This window comes from Scophthalmus maximus, chromosome 8 (assembly GCF_022379125.1).
Source record: "Scophthalmus maximus strain ysfricsl-2021 chromosome 8, ASM2237912v1, whole genome shotgun sequence".
NCBI classification, from domain to species: Eukaryota; Metazoa; Chordata; class Actinopteri; order Pleuronectiformes; family Scophthalmidae; genus Scophthalmus; species Scophthalmus maximus.
In genome coordinates this window covers 23,137,380-23,151,511 of record NC_061522.1, presented here as the reverse complement: position 1 = coordinate 23,151,511, position 14,132 = coordinate 23,137,380, and the positions used below count along the sequence as shown (strand labels likewise).

At 45.0% G+C, this 14,132-nt stretch overlaps 2 protein-coding genes across 2 annotated transcripts in view; both read right to left on the bottom strand.

Annotated features, from left to right (window-relative positions):
* The window catches only part of LOC118312445, a 37,305-nt gene that overhangs the window by 9,480 nt on the left and 13,693 nt on the right, over window positions 1–14,132 (bottom strand). The window contains exons 9-16 of the mRNA XM_047333912.1: window positions 13,250–13,574; window positions 12,236–12,312; window positions 10,826–10,940; window positions 9,445–10,465; window positions 4,831–5,255; window positions 3,222–3,325; window positions 2,914–3,031; window positions 913–1,055 (exon numbers count right to left, since the gene is read on the bottom strand). Of these exons, the coding sequence (XP_047189868.1) occupies window positions 913–1,055; window positions 2,914–3,031; window positions 3,222–3,325; window positions 4,831–5,255; window positions 9,445–10,465; window positions 10,826–10,940; window positions 12,236–12,312; window positions 13,250–13,574 (2,328 nt within the window). The remainder of the gene's footprint in view (window positions 1–912; window positions 1,056–2,913; window positions 3,032–3,221; window positions 3,326–4,830; window positions 5,256–9,444; window positions 10,466–10,825; window positions 10,941–12,235; window positions 12,313–13,249; window positions 13,575–14,132) is intronic.
* On the bottom strand, window positions 6,305–13,771 carry LOC118312370 (zinc finger protein 746-like). The gene is made up of 4 exons (XM_035636903.2): window positions 13,250–13,771; window positions 12,236–12,312; window positions 10,826–10,940; window positions 6,305–10,465 (listed from the first exon to the last, which is right to left on the bottom strand). Exons 1-4 carry the CDS (start codon window positions 13,521–13,523, stop codon window positions 9,441–9,443), a joined length of 1,491 nt encoding a protein of 496 aa, XP_035492796.2. The 5' UTR covers window positions 13,524–13,771; the 3' UTR covers window positions 6,305–9,440.

Sequence of the window (14,132 nt, the reverse complement as noted above, 5' to 3'; positions counted from 1 at the left end):
TTTCACCTTCAATAGAGCAGAACACTCGGGAAAGACTGATGAAGTCACAGGTTTCTGTCCAGAAGCAGCCTTCTGCTTGAGACTAGAGGCAGACATAATACTAATTCAACTCATTCTGACACATCTAAAACAAGTTTCATGTAGTTAACTTCTATGTAAAACACTTAAGAATCTGCTCTTAAGAACAGTTTACGTTGAGCAGGAAGTCCAACGCAGTCGGAGCTTATGATGTCACCGACAGTGGACTTGAGCTCAGAGCACAGGTCTGTTTTGTTCCTGCGTCTCCTCTTCAGAATGAAACTCAGGGTGGCTCTTTTGCTGGTGTGTCTTCAGGTTCCTTATCCATGCGAACCCTCTGCCACACAGCCCACAGCTGTATGGTTTTTCCCCGGTGTGAACTCGCTGGTGCTTCCTCAGGTTCCCAGCCTCGGAGAACGTCTTCCCGCATGTGGAGCAGCTGAAAGGCTTCTCCCCCGTGTGGATACGTTGGTGGATCTCCACCTTCTTTGGGCGGTTGAAAGCTTTACCACAGTAGCTGCAGACGAACAGTCTTTCCTTGGTGCTGGGTCGATGTTGTGCGGTGCTGCTGTCGCCGCCGGGCTGGGACAGTAAGAACCCAGGGCTGTACTGAGCCCAGCCATTAACACTGGTCGAGGTTGATGGGAAGTCAGCCGCTGCCATCGAATATGAACAAGATGGCATCCGCCCTTCCACCTCAACCCCCGAGGGCTCATCAAAAAACTCCTCAACCAACGAGTTTGCGCTCGTGTCGTTGTCACACAACCCGTCAAACTGCGAGTCGCTGCTGCCATCATCGATATACTGCTGTGAGTTTACGGTTTCCTGCAGCGAGTCTCTGTCCTGAACAGAGGCACCGAGTTCACAGTTAAGGAGAGGGGAGGAGCCACTGACCTCCACTCCTCTGGCACCAGTGGGCCTCGTCCTGCAGGTCTGAACCTGGGTCTGGGTCTGGGTCTGTGTATGGGACTGGATGTCCTGCTCTTCAAGACTGGGTCTCTGTCCAGAAGCTCCTCGGTGGACGCACTCCAGCACTCCTTCGATGACACAACAGGATGGAGAAAACACGACAGTTTAATACCATGTCTCATTTTCTTACATGATAAATAACCAGGCCTCACATCGTCATTTCCTGATGAATCTGCAAGTTTAGTCATTGATTAATCACTTCATTATCAATATAACGATCAGCTGCTTTCATTCCCTAATTATCTACCGTCACATCTAATTTGCCATTTCATCAATCACCGTTAAGTTGCTGTCCATGAAACTCAACACTTCCTGCAAATGTTTTTTTCATAATGAAAATATTCACATTTAAGAAGCTGAAATCAGAGAATTTAGACTTTTTTCATAAAAACTACTTGAACCGATTAATCGATTATCAAAATAGTTGACTGTTGCAGCTCTGTATTGGTCTAACAAACTGTTTGTCAAATCATACAAGGAACTCCACTGACTGATCACAGAACTCTGTGGCTTTTAGCATTTGGCCAGAAGAACCCTAGAAGATGAAGTTATTTTCATTATCAGATTTCATTAGTGATCGGTTAGATAACATTCACAAATAAGATAACATTCACCGATATCATTGGCTGATGTTCTGTTGTGTCGCATAATGTTACACTGGGTATAGTACGAGAAAAAAAACATTTGTCCATTCTTTTTAAAAAGTAATTTTTCACAACAATAAATGTGTATGTTTCATAAATTTGTATGATTTAATTTGTGCTCATTCAAAGACAGTGTGATGGAGGGCTGCAGACTTTAAACCAGTTCAGTTATTTTTTATAATGAAGACGTCATTCTTTGCAAAAGGGGAAATGAATAACCACAAAAACAAAATAAACAAACGGTATCGGCCTAATTATTATTGTAAACATCGGTATTGGTATCTGATATTTCACAATCGGGGCATTACTAGTTTTCATCAGTGATTCATGAATTCTCACTGCAAAGGACAAAAAGGATGTGGAAAGTGAGTTGAACCCGCAGAGCTGAACTCTACATCCCCCCTCATTCGATAACCCTGCTCCCGACAACGGGCATGTCACTAATGCTTGTTAGTGGCTGTAGTTAGTCAGAACAGTCAGTGACGTAGCAGATGAAAGGTAAACATCAGAGCATCTTTCTTCTGCTCAGTGGTGGATTGAGTCGGATGAGTCTGTTGAGACGCCAAACTGTTTTGTCCGGGAGTCGCGGTTTGTCACGCCCTCCAACTGAACAATTCCAGTGGCCGCATTTACAAAGGTTAAAATATAAAAGTCTGCTTTTCCACGTTGATAGCAGAGGCCCTGTCGCTGTTCATGTCTCGACTTGGCAGCAACGAACCACGAGTAACTGTTTGTGACCGTTAACATTGTACATTACCAGTGAAATATTGCTAAAGATGACATGTTTTGATAAGCAAGAAAAGGCGTTTCTGATTGGAGTTCAGTCCACTGAAATAATGGTTCAGAAACAGAACAAAGCTGTTGCTTGATAGAGTAGAGAATACCTGGTTTAGCAGGGCGCAGTGGTGGAATGTAACTAAGTACATTTACTCAAGTACTGTACTATTTAGAGGTACTTGTACTTGAATATTCCCATGTCATTTTCTGCTACTTTATACTTCCACTCCACTACATTTCAGAGGGAAATATTGTAATATGTGGATGTATCATGTGTTGAAATTAGTTTCCCACATATAAAGAATATCAGCCTATATATTGATATCGGAAATTAGTTATTATTAGGGACTTAGTCTGATATATCGGCATCTGCCCGAAAAATGGAATATCGGTGGGGCTCTACTGAAGACCTGAATGTCTGTAGCACAGTATTAATTTGTAATACCTAGCATTACACACAGAATAGATTAATATGCACATATTACAATATTCTGTCTGGACTCACCATCGTCTCCAATAAGCGGCACATCTTCCTCCATGTCTTCGGCTTGTGACATGTTTGCTTCCACCATCTCCTCCTTTACCAGCATTGCATCTGGCTCCACGAGCTCCACATCTGGAGACTGCACAACAGGGAAAGTCTGTCACTCTGTCACATATTCCTGCAGGCTGCAGTATGTGCACTGATTCAGAACAGCCCCCCGGTACAATTACAGGGTTCTCTGTGGCGCCGCTTGGCAGCCAACCTATCCCTTTCCTCTATGTTTGATCCCGGACCTCTAATGGTTTCTACTGAAAGCTTTGTGTGCTTACCTTACACTGGATGTTGTCAGAGTGGATCGTCTGACTAACCATGTCCCCGGCAGCAGCTCTGTTCGACCACAGGGCCATTTCCATCTGTCGCTCAAACACACCACCTGCACAAAGAACAAACACGTGTGTGTTTAGCAACACTGGACATCGTCCGTGTTACTGTGGAATCACAGGTGAGAAGATACATGCATATTGTTACTGAAGGATTAAATGACTCTATAATGGACACAAACACCAGTCCAACTGAATAATCCTGTTGCTCTGTGCACTCTGTCAGACTTTTTTAGTTTAATGATGGAGTTTTCTTCTTAACCATTTTGGAATTAAAGTGGGAAATCGATGAGAACCAGAATTGATCAAATTCAAACAACACTTAACCCTTCCCTAGTGTCCAAGGAGGAACTACACATGACAGTTGATATTAAAAACGAAATATTAAATCAACAAATGGAATCTCAAAGAGTTTAATCAAATGTTTGTTTTCCAAACCAACTGGCTTCATTCTCCATAGGCGTCAGATGAAAATAGAATAAATCAAAACAAAGTTGCAGTACATTGACAAAATTTCTAATTGCTGCTTAACGTTTTAGGGTTAGACACCAGGGTCTAAAAAGGTCAAACGTAAAGCAAAAATTTCAGCTACTAATCTGCTGATTTAAAGTAGCCTTAGTTCTGCATGAAAATATGTTGAATTAAATATTAATTCAGAACCATTTAACATTTTGCAGCATTCACATACATACAAAAATTGAATTCATGTCAAATGCATGCTGACTGAGAACGATCAAGTTGCAATCAAACCAACGTCTGTAGATATACAGTAACTGACCCTTCATTTCATGGGAGACAAAAATGACACTGACGGTGTGGCTGGTAGCGGTGGGAGAAATTATCGAGTCTTAGATGCATCGCGATTCTCTTTTGAACCCCCCCCCCCCCCGAAATGTAAAATTAATTGTACGCGTTTTTTGTATTTTACATATAATGCCAAACAGAAGTCATTTAAATTCACTTCCCCAATACACCTTATTCCTCATTCCTGCGGGCTCCTGTATAAAAGATTGTAGACAAGATTTGTGAAACCTAACTCTAACCCCCCCCAAAAATTTCACTTTCGCCTTCAAACACACTGTGGTGACCATCTTTAAAAACAGTGCGACCCAACGTGACGTCACCCATTGGTCTGCGAACTGCTGTTTTGAAGCCTCGAGTTTAGCATTTTGGGCCCGGCGCCATCTTGGTTCCTTGAAACCAGAAGTAACCATATCGGAGGAGCGGAGGGTTTGGTCAGACTGAGAGCGCGTCCAGCTACACCAGGCTGAAACCATGCACCCGTTAGACTGTACCGGCTGTCAATCACACAGTGTGTTTCTATTTTATACAACAGAAACACACTTCTTCTGGCAGCCAGTGGAGTCGCCCTCTGCTGGTCGTTTGAGAGAATACAGTTATAAGGCACTTCCGCATTGGCACGCGCGCGCACACACTGTGGTAACGGACTGCCATCTTCACAGGAGGCGCGCGCGCGCACACACACACACAAACACACACACACACACACACACACACACAGCAACTTGAAAAGAAGAGCTATGAGCTGTAATCTCACCGGTGGACCGCGCGGACTCCCGGAGCCTGTCGCCGGTGTTTAACTGCACCCTCGGCCGGTTGCTGTTCGTGGCGCTCTCCCGGAGCCTCCTCTCGGCGTTCCCCCTCGCCATCTTCAGCTCCAGCAGATGGAGCTTCCTCTTCAGGGCCTTGTTCTCCCGCTGGCACTGGGACATCTGCAGGCTCACCACGGCGTAGTCGTCGTCCACCAGCTTACAGATCTCCGCCACGGCGGCGTTGGCCAGCACCTCCATGATGGAGGCCAGCTGGGTCTGGAAAGCCAGGCGGCTGGACATCGTTCCCTGCGCTCGGCGGCTCGCCGGCTGCTCCGTCGGGAGAGAATACCGTGGAACTCCTCTAGTGAGATAAGGAGACGCTGTTGGTTTTATCAAACCATCACACCGGCAGCGGAAAACCAGCGCGTTTCACTGCCGAACGGGGGGGGGGGGGGAAAGATGGCTAGGCTAGTATCTTCTCCTCTGTCCACAAGCTCCGCCCTCAAACATGTGACCTCATATCCGGTTAAGTAACGTCACTCGCTCTGAGTGCCAGGGGGCGTTTCGTTTTCCAGCTTGTTCTATTTTTATTGATCATAAAAGAATTCAGAACATGTAACAAGGGAAGCAAATGGGAACATAAAATACATTCAATTGTAGATAGTCATAATTACAAGGAGATAAACTACAGCAGCCAGAAAAATTTTAAAAAATTATCAGCACCTTATAAGGTGATAATGTTATTACTATAACAAGGCTTTTTTCACATTATTACAATAAGCATTCACATTTATAACGTAAAAACGTATAACATAAAACATCATGTTTGAAACTTAGAATGGGATAGTCGATTCACAGACGGTTTTATATAGTTCTTGGGATGGAATGGTGAGATTCTGCTGTCACTGTGCACGGTGGATGATATTGTGATAAGAGTACATTAAGAAGGATTCTAAAGTGCACGGGGCTTCTGCAGCAATTAAAGTTGGATAGATATTCACAGATTCGGGACACCTGGGCATCAAGAGAACACAGCGTCCCATCAGCACCCATCATTCCACATGTACATTGAACTACATCATTGAACTACATCAGTGCAGCGTTGTGGTTGTCCATTCAAAAAAGTTTCATCATATTGTAGGTAAAAATTAAAATTGAAAAGATTTGTTGTCCAGACTGACTCAAAGGACAGGTTCACAAATTTTCAACTTGTGTCCCATTGAACAGTTTATTTGAGGCTAACACACACACACGCACACAGGTCAATAGTCTTGTTAGTATGAAACTCAGACTGCTGAAACTCATATTGGCTTCAGATCCTTTTACTCTTGTTTATGTGGTAGTAGAGACATAAGTTGTCTTGTGAAATTGTGTGTGTGTGTGTGTATGTGTGTATGCGCGCAGAGTGTGAAAGCAGCTCCTTGTGGGATGCTCAGCTGTTATAAACACTGACAGAGAGATCACAGCATGGCCAGATTCTTTGCAAACCATTCACATATTTAATGATACCCATACATTTTTTTAACACTGGAACAGGTCATGAAAGAATAGCCAATGACATGATATTTGTTCTAGCTGCGGAGCCTACAGCTAGTGGCCATGACATCCAAACACCAACACACACAAACACAACTCTCTGATATATATATATGTTTTACTTTACATCTTTTTATACAGTCCTTTGTTCTTTGATGATTCACCAGGAAATAAACCATGATAGACATTAAACGACGGGTACACCTCGGGCGTCAGCCTGTGAACAGTGGAGAGAGGGGTTCAAACATCAACTAGGCTGTATCAAAAAAAGGACGTAATCATAGCCCAATCGTACATGGGAAGGTGCAAGCCTGCCTTTCATCATTCAGAAGAGAATTGACCATTCAGCAGCAGGCAGCTATGAGAAGGCCACACATTCATGAGACTGTAGCAACGTGAGCAACAGAGTGGACTCTGTGTGATGAAGACATCATGAGAAACAAACGGTGAATCCTGGCTGTAAGGACATTGTGGGAACATTTAAAGTGCTTTAAAGGAAGGCTGACAATTTGCAGCTACGTTTGTCTTTCATGCCTCCTTGTCATCTTACCTACTGTAGGGAAGGAAGATGATATTAAATTGTTTCTGAACATAGAGCATAAGGTCCAGCACGTGGTTAGTTTAGCTCAGCAAAAGAAGCAGACATAAGCAAATTGTCCGTTAGCTAAGTGCCATCAAAAACACATCTCCAATATCTCCAAAGTTGTTCTAAGCAAGCTATAGGAAGAGATATAGGAAGGAGGAGCTGCATCTTTAGATCTGTGTGAAGCATTTGAACATCAGCCGTGGCGTTCTCATTAAACCTGAAGGTCTCAGCGGGTGTTCCTCAAGGGTCAGTGTTCGGCCCCTCACATTTCTTCTATAGTTCATGATCTTCAACTAGAGTGCTACAGCACAAATGTGTGCTGATGATTGTTGTATAGAGGATATGGGATCACACATAATAATAATAATATTATTATTGATAATAATAATAATAACATCATTGCATCTATAAGAGTCAGTATTATTTCTGTATCAGTCAGGTTCTGCTGGATTCCTTCCTGTTTTAAAGGTTCTTTTTGTTAAAGGAAAGTTTTTTCTCCTCCACAGTCGCCAAGTGCTGCTCATTGTGGGAACTGTTTGGTTTTTACTCTGTAATATATTTTTGTCTCGAACTAACAAAAAATATCAAAGGAAAAATAGTAAAAACCGTGAGGTAAAATCTCTTTCAGGACATTTCTGCCTGCTCTGATCCTTTTCCACATGTCACGTGGTGTTACATTCTGGGTCAAGCTGTAGAATCAAACAACTCAAGCCCTTGTAAAACAATACAGCTTCTGGATAAAAGCCAATTCAAATAACGTTGAGAGTAATCAGCTTTTTTTGCAAAATACGATTATTCTCATTTTCTAATATTCTGCTGAATATTTTCTTTTTTAATTGATTAATGGTTGGGTCTATGAAATGTCAAATGCCAAAAGTCATAAATAGAAGCAGCATCAGGTGATTTGAGAAGCATGTGTGGACTTTAAAAAACATTTTTACTCACTAGTTTTCTCTGTGGATACTGGACAAAACATCATTGTCTGAGCTTTGAGAATTTCACCTTATATTCAAGTTTATGTCTTCTGTATTAAATCAATCTTAAATGGAATGGCCCCTCTACCACTATGTGACTTTGTTCACCTCTGTTCAGAGAACTCAAGAAAATCATCAAGAATATCAGATTGTGCTTAACATGTTCACCGCTCTGCATTAAAAAATATTCTCTGTGAAAGACTCAACTGAGTGAAATGTCTGACCAGACGACATGAAGAGTTCGAGCTCTACTAGATGCTTTAAAGCCGAGGTGAGGAACCTCCGGCCTCCAGGCCTTATACAATCACCACCAGAAGATTTGTGAATACAAAAAAAAACATCACCTCAGAATTACAATGCCATAAAAATGGAGAGGAAAAAGGCTGCCCTTTCTTCTAGTTTCTTCCACCCAAAACTGGAAAATAAAGGCACTCTAACAACTGACTCTTATCTTATTTGTTTTGTTTAGAATAGAAATATTTGTGCTTTCTATCAAGCATAAACATGTTGCTGACATGGTGCATCTTTGTATGTGTGATGTAGCAGTGTGTATAACTTTGTACTGTATCCTGTTAGTTTAGTGCTTTTCTGTCACACAAATGTAACACTGATGTTCCATATCGTACATTGTGCCTTGCAAATAAATGAAATAGATATTAAAAGACAGAACTTAAGCAACGCTGTGTGCCGTCTTCCTTCAGCTCACTAACAGCCGACTGTTCCTGACGTCACATTTTCCCCCTAGACATCAAATACAAGCAGCTTTAGAGTTGTTGGAATGTGTAGATGTTACACTTCTAACTGAGCTAAAAACAAATACCTGCTCCTTTAACACGGACAGCCTGAGTGTGAGATAAGAAACCCTGTAGTGTCTGAAGCTCGATAACAAACGACAGAGGCTGGAACTGTCTGGAAATGTAGGACTTTTGTTGATATCAGATGCTCAACATCTGATGAATTGAAAGTGTATCTCAAGTCAATGTGATGGGTCAACTCAGACTACAGAGCTGTCCGGTGCTCAGAGTGAGGCTGTGTTCATCCCAATTCCCCCGGTGGATGAATGACATATTTCTGATTCTGATTCCGTCTGAGCAACTGGGCAGGTGACCGACGAAATGATCCACGATAAACAATGACCCTCTCCTATGTAGACCACAAAGTCATAAACAAGACAATTTGATGATAAATGGATGGATGAAGTGTCATCAACACTGTCTGAGGCACTATTTTACAGTCCACTCTGTCCTCTCATCCTCTGTTTGAAACAAAGAGGAAGAAAAGGTTGAAAGGGGCCTAACAGGGAAATCCACCTTTAAACAGAGTTCACACGTTACTGCTATGATCTAGGACAAATATCAACTCCACATGTCATGACATCACAGGATACAGCCTTGTCTTGTTTGCTCATGCTTACATAAGATGCATGAATTCCCACACAAAGGGAGTTTCAGTGATTCACCCTACGGAGAGCCAATTGGCCGGGGGGTCAGTTTCAGATTCGACTGCTCCATTTTTCAGTCTACAGGCCGCACTGGGACTGCTGCCGGTGTCTGCGGACGCTACACATCTGGCTGAAGGACTGTCCGCAGCGCGAGCAGCTGTAGGGCTTCTCCTGCGTGTGGACCGTGCGGTGCCTCTTCAGGTGGCTGGACGAGATGAAACTCTTCCCGCACAGCGTGCATCGATAACGCCTCTCCCCGGTGTGGATTAGGAGGTGGACCCGCAGGTTGTTGGGCTGGGTGAAGCCCTTTCCACAGTGGGGGCAGGTGTACGGTCTCTCCCCCGTGTGCACCCGCTGGTGCCGCTCCAGGGCAGCGGCACTGGGGAAGAGATGGCCGCACATGGCGCACGCCACAGGGTATTTGGAAGGTGCAGGGCTGCTCCTGTAAGGCCGCCTTTGGCTAGTGGTGGTGGCAGAAGGAGCCGTAGAGGGAGGAGGCGGTGGAGGAGGTGGTGCAGCTACGACAGTGGCGGCGGCCATGTCAAAGGAGGCGGCAAAAGCAGCCATTTCATGAGCTCCACCTGTAAAGAGCATAGTTGGAGGGCCATCTAAACTGTCCCCTCCTCCCTGTGAGGGGAAGGAGGCGGAGGGCTGTCCAGCTTCTGTGTTGCCCAAACCGAGCTGTGCTACTGCGTATGCTGCACCAAGATGGCTGACCCTCTCCTGCATCCACGCCAGGTCCAGGCCCAGGCTGTTGAGGCGGTCGGGGCTGGGCTCATCCGATGCTACAGTGGCCGACAGCTGTGAGGGATGAAGCTCTTCTTCTGTAATGTCATCCGTCGGGATCTCTGGCTTCAGAGCACCATCCGTCACCACCTCTCCAAGTTCCCTGCGAGCAGCCTCGGGGGCCAGGACGCCCCCAAAGCTGCCTGTCAAACTGCTGCCCAGTGGCTTGGCGGCTTTACGTTTGGCTCGAGGCCGGCAGGTCAGGTCCATGGTGGTGTCAGTAGGGGAGGAAGAGGGGTGGGTGGTGGTGGGGGCGATGTTGGTGACACTGGTGTCAAGAACATCACTGGTGGGGGTCTCCTCATTGGGCTCCAGGGCTGAGGAAGTGCAGACAGCCAGAGCGTGAGTGCAGATTAAGAAAAAGAGAAAGAGAAAGAAGAAAACAACTCAGAAAATGAATGAGGTTCGACAGGAACAATGTGAATTTAGAGAACTCAAATGTCGCAGCTTCACTTTTTGATGAAGCAAATGACCTGATGATTTTGAAGCATCTGAAACCTCCCAGATGAGTTGGCGTTGCACTGCAGGAACTTTTCTCAGGAACTAGGAACTCTTGTAGGAACCCAGTGCATTTACAAAGCTGGGACCAGGGTCTATGTTAAGTTCTTTTTTCATATCCTTCTTTCTTTGTGTTCAAACCAGAGGACACATTGTATCCATTCGAATGAAACACTCACCAGCAGCCAGGCCACACTCTGCCCTGATGTTCACCTCCACCTTGAGGTCCAGGTTGCAGTCTTCTCTCTCCACCTCCTCCTGCTTCACCAGCGGCTGCACTTTGCCGTCGTCCTGCTGTGAATGTGCAAGACATTCATCACTTGTCACACAGAGGTGCGTAGTAACAGCTAGACATTTACTAAGCTACTTGACAAGTAACTTTTTAAGTCAACTCTACTTGAAGTACTTTTAACGAAGCACACATTCTACTTTAAGCAGTAGAACATGACTTTTACTGTCACATTTGGACACATTTGTGACGCTACTTTTATTAATTCTTCATCAACTGTTCCCAGGTCACCCGGCTCGGTGTAATCCTCTTGTGACTGTCCTCTTAGCAGAATGAACACATGAGACAAGACATACTTGACCATATGTATTGAGACCCTCAGACTCGGCAGTGCAGAGAGCAGCGTGCTCTGGCTCTAAACACTGGTCTGAGGTTAATACATCATTACATCACGTTCATGTAGCAGCTGCTTTTGTCCAAAGCGACTTACAAAAGTGCATTCAACCATGAAGATATTACACAAAAGGGCAGGAATCAAGAGACATAAACATTTATCAAATAGGTAAAAAAAGCTTCAAGTGCTCATTTAGACTTTTTTTGTTTGAAATAATAAATTGTAAGGCCGCCTTTGGCTAGTGGTGGTGGCAGAAGGAGCTGTAGAGGGAGGAAGCGGTGGAGGAGGTGGTGCAGCTACGACAGTGGCGGCGGCCATGTCAAAGGAGGCGGCAAAAGCAGCCATTTCATGAGCTCCACCTGTAAAGAGCATAGTTGGAGGGCCATCTAAACTGCTGTCCTGACTTCATCACAGAACAGAGCCGACACACTTTGGACATCTACAATCGAAGTTGAAGGACACTAACGTGTTGACACATTTTACATTTACTTTCTGAAATAAAAAAACATGGCCCATGGTGGGATTTGCTGCTTAATTTGCTAAGTCATAATATAATATCAATATAATATCCTGTGTTGAATTGAAGTGGTGTGAGATCATGTGGGACTGTATTCACACACAGTGGACACCTGAACTGTATCATGTCACAGCAGACATCTCAAACCTCAGATACATATTGTTCCGTGACAGATTGTACGGGAGGCAGCATGAAGCCACTCAAAAACAACCCAACAGCTGAATCTCTACAGGGCCGGTGAGGATTGTAGTCTTTGTCCGTGTCCCTGTCATGTTAACATCAAATCTTCCATGAACACGGCGTGTTCAGCGTGTTGATGTGGTTTCAGTGGTCTGGCCTGCTTGAGGGAACACTCAACGGTCCACACAGAGGTTAAAGTTTAATCTGCGCCACATTCACTTCTGTGCTTACAACATTCGTCCAGAAACATTCTGCAGAGTGATCTTTACCTCTGAGGTGTGACGGGAGGTTTTGTCTTCAGAGGCGGCAGGAAGAGGCGGCACCGGAGGCTGGCGGTCGTCAGTTCCTGCAAAATAAGACAAAGACCCTGAGCAGGTGCTGTCCACGGGTGATCCTACACGTACAGTCTGACATTTCAAAATCATTTCGTAGATTCTGAGTGAGATTCAGATAGACAAAGCTCCAGACATCACGTCATAGATTGATTTCTCATCTTGAAAGTCAAATATCATGTGACCTGCAGTCTGTGAAAGGGGAGGAAAAGCAGCTATAGGGTACTTTAAGTATAGTTATTATGAAGTATATTATTCCATAATCAACCCCTTGAGATCTCATTGTCAAGGTCCCAAAGAAAAACTCACAAGAAAAAATAGGGAAAAAAAAGAGAGGAGACACTGTTAGGGCACGATCAGACGAGAAGCATAGTGAAAGTATTACTGAAAACATACTATGTTTTAATACAAGATAATAAAATATTCCTAAATGAACCCAATCACGAAAAATGGACTAATAAGTCCAGAAATGTCTGTTTGTCGTTCACACTTCTCCGATCCCACGAACGTTGTAGTCATGAGGTTTGTGATGGAGATTTCAAATGTATTTATATGATAGTCTGCGTACAATAGCACATGACAATCAAATCAAATGATGTCATCGTGGAGGGAATCATGAAGGAAATAGGGCTCTGTTGCGGTCCTAAAGTAGAACCTTGAGCCACACCTTTTGCTGATTTACATCATTGTACAATGACATATGTCTTCATGTGGATACTGTACCTCCGAACCTGCTGAGCTCACTGTGAACACACTACTCTGTCATTCCATGTAATTAACTAACTAAGGCTTGTCACGTGATACTAAATGATGTCAACAAACACCACCTATAAGACAGGACATTCAGGAGAACAACTTCTGGGTTGCCAGGTTGGGACCCAGCGGATCAGGGAGACGCCTCCTCTGATGGCTGGTGACAGGACCGTGTGCCCGCAGCCTCCAGCTCTTTACCTTCGGGCGGCCTGAGCTGCGCGGCGGTGATCTCCTCCAGCTGGACGCGCCTCCTCATCTTCCTCTCGTAGCTCCTCACCTTCACGTCCATGTCTCGCAGCCTCCGCCGCAGCGCGTCGTTCTCCGTCGCGCTCCGGACGCGCTCCCGCTCCATCTGCGAGCGCAGCGCCGCGTAGCCATCGTCCACCAGCTTGCAGATCTCCGCCACCGCGGAGTTGGCCAGGATCTCGACGATCGAGGCGATCTGCGACTGGAAGCCGACGCAGTCCGCCATCACCGTCTGGGCTGCGTGCGTGCAGATGTGCGCGGCGGCGGCGGCGGCGCCCTGGGTGTCAGCGGATCCTCACGTCGGTGCGTGGCAGGAGACATGCAACGCGCCCGGGGCCCGGTTCACTCCGACCGTCGGTCCGTCAGTCAGTCTGTCTGTCGGTCGGTCGGTCCTCCTCTGTGAGCGGCTCAAGTGTTGTGCGTCGCCCTCTGATGACGTCAGTTTGTTGTTCAGCATCACCAGAGTCAGCTGAGTCCAAATCTTTCCTTTCCCACCAAATGTCATTATTTCCCCACAAGCCGCTCGGACACCTGACACTCATGTTGCACTCAGGATCAGACAGGAATATGAATTCTGTTCACTTCTGATCATAATGATCAATAAGACCAATATGATCAATTCTGCTTTTGAAGAAGCGTACGCAGACGAGGAAACTGTTGAGATCTTCTTTGATTGTGAATGAAACTGGTTTCCTTTCTTACTTTACTCTTTACACTTTGTAGAAGCTGGTTGTGGTCAGTGTATCACATTAAACTGTCAGTTAGATGTCATAAGTGACACATAAGATTTTTATTTGTAGAGCATTCAATCACAACACTGTGACGCCTTCAAAAA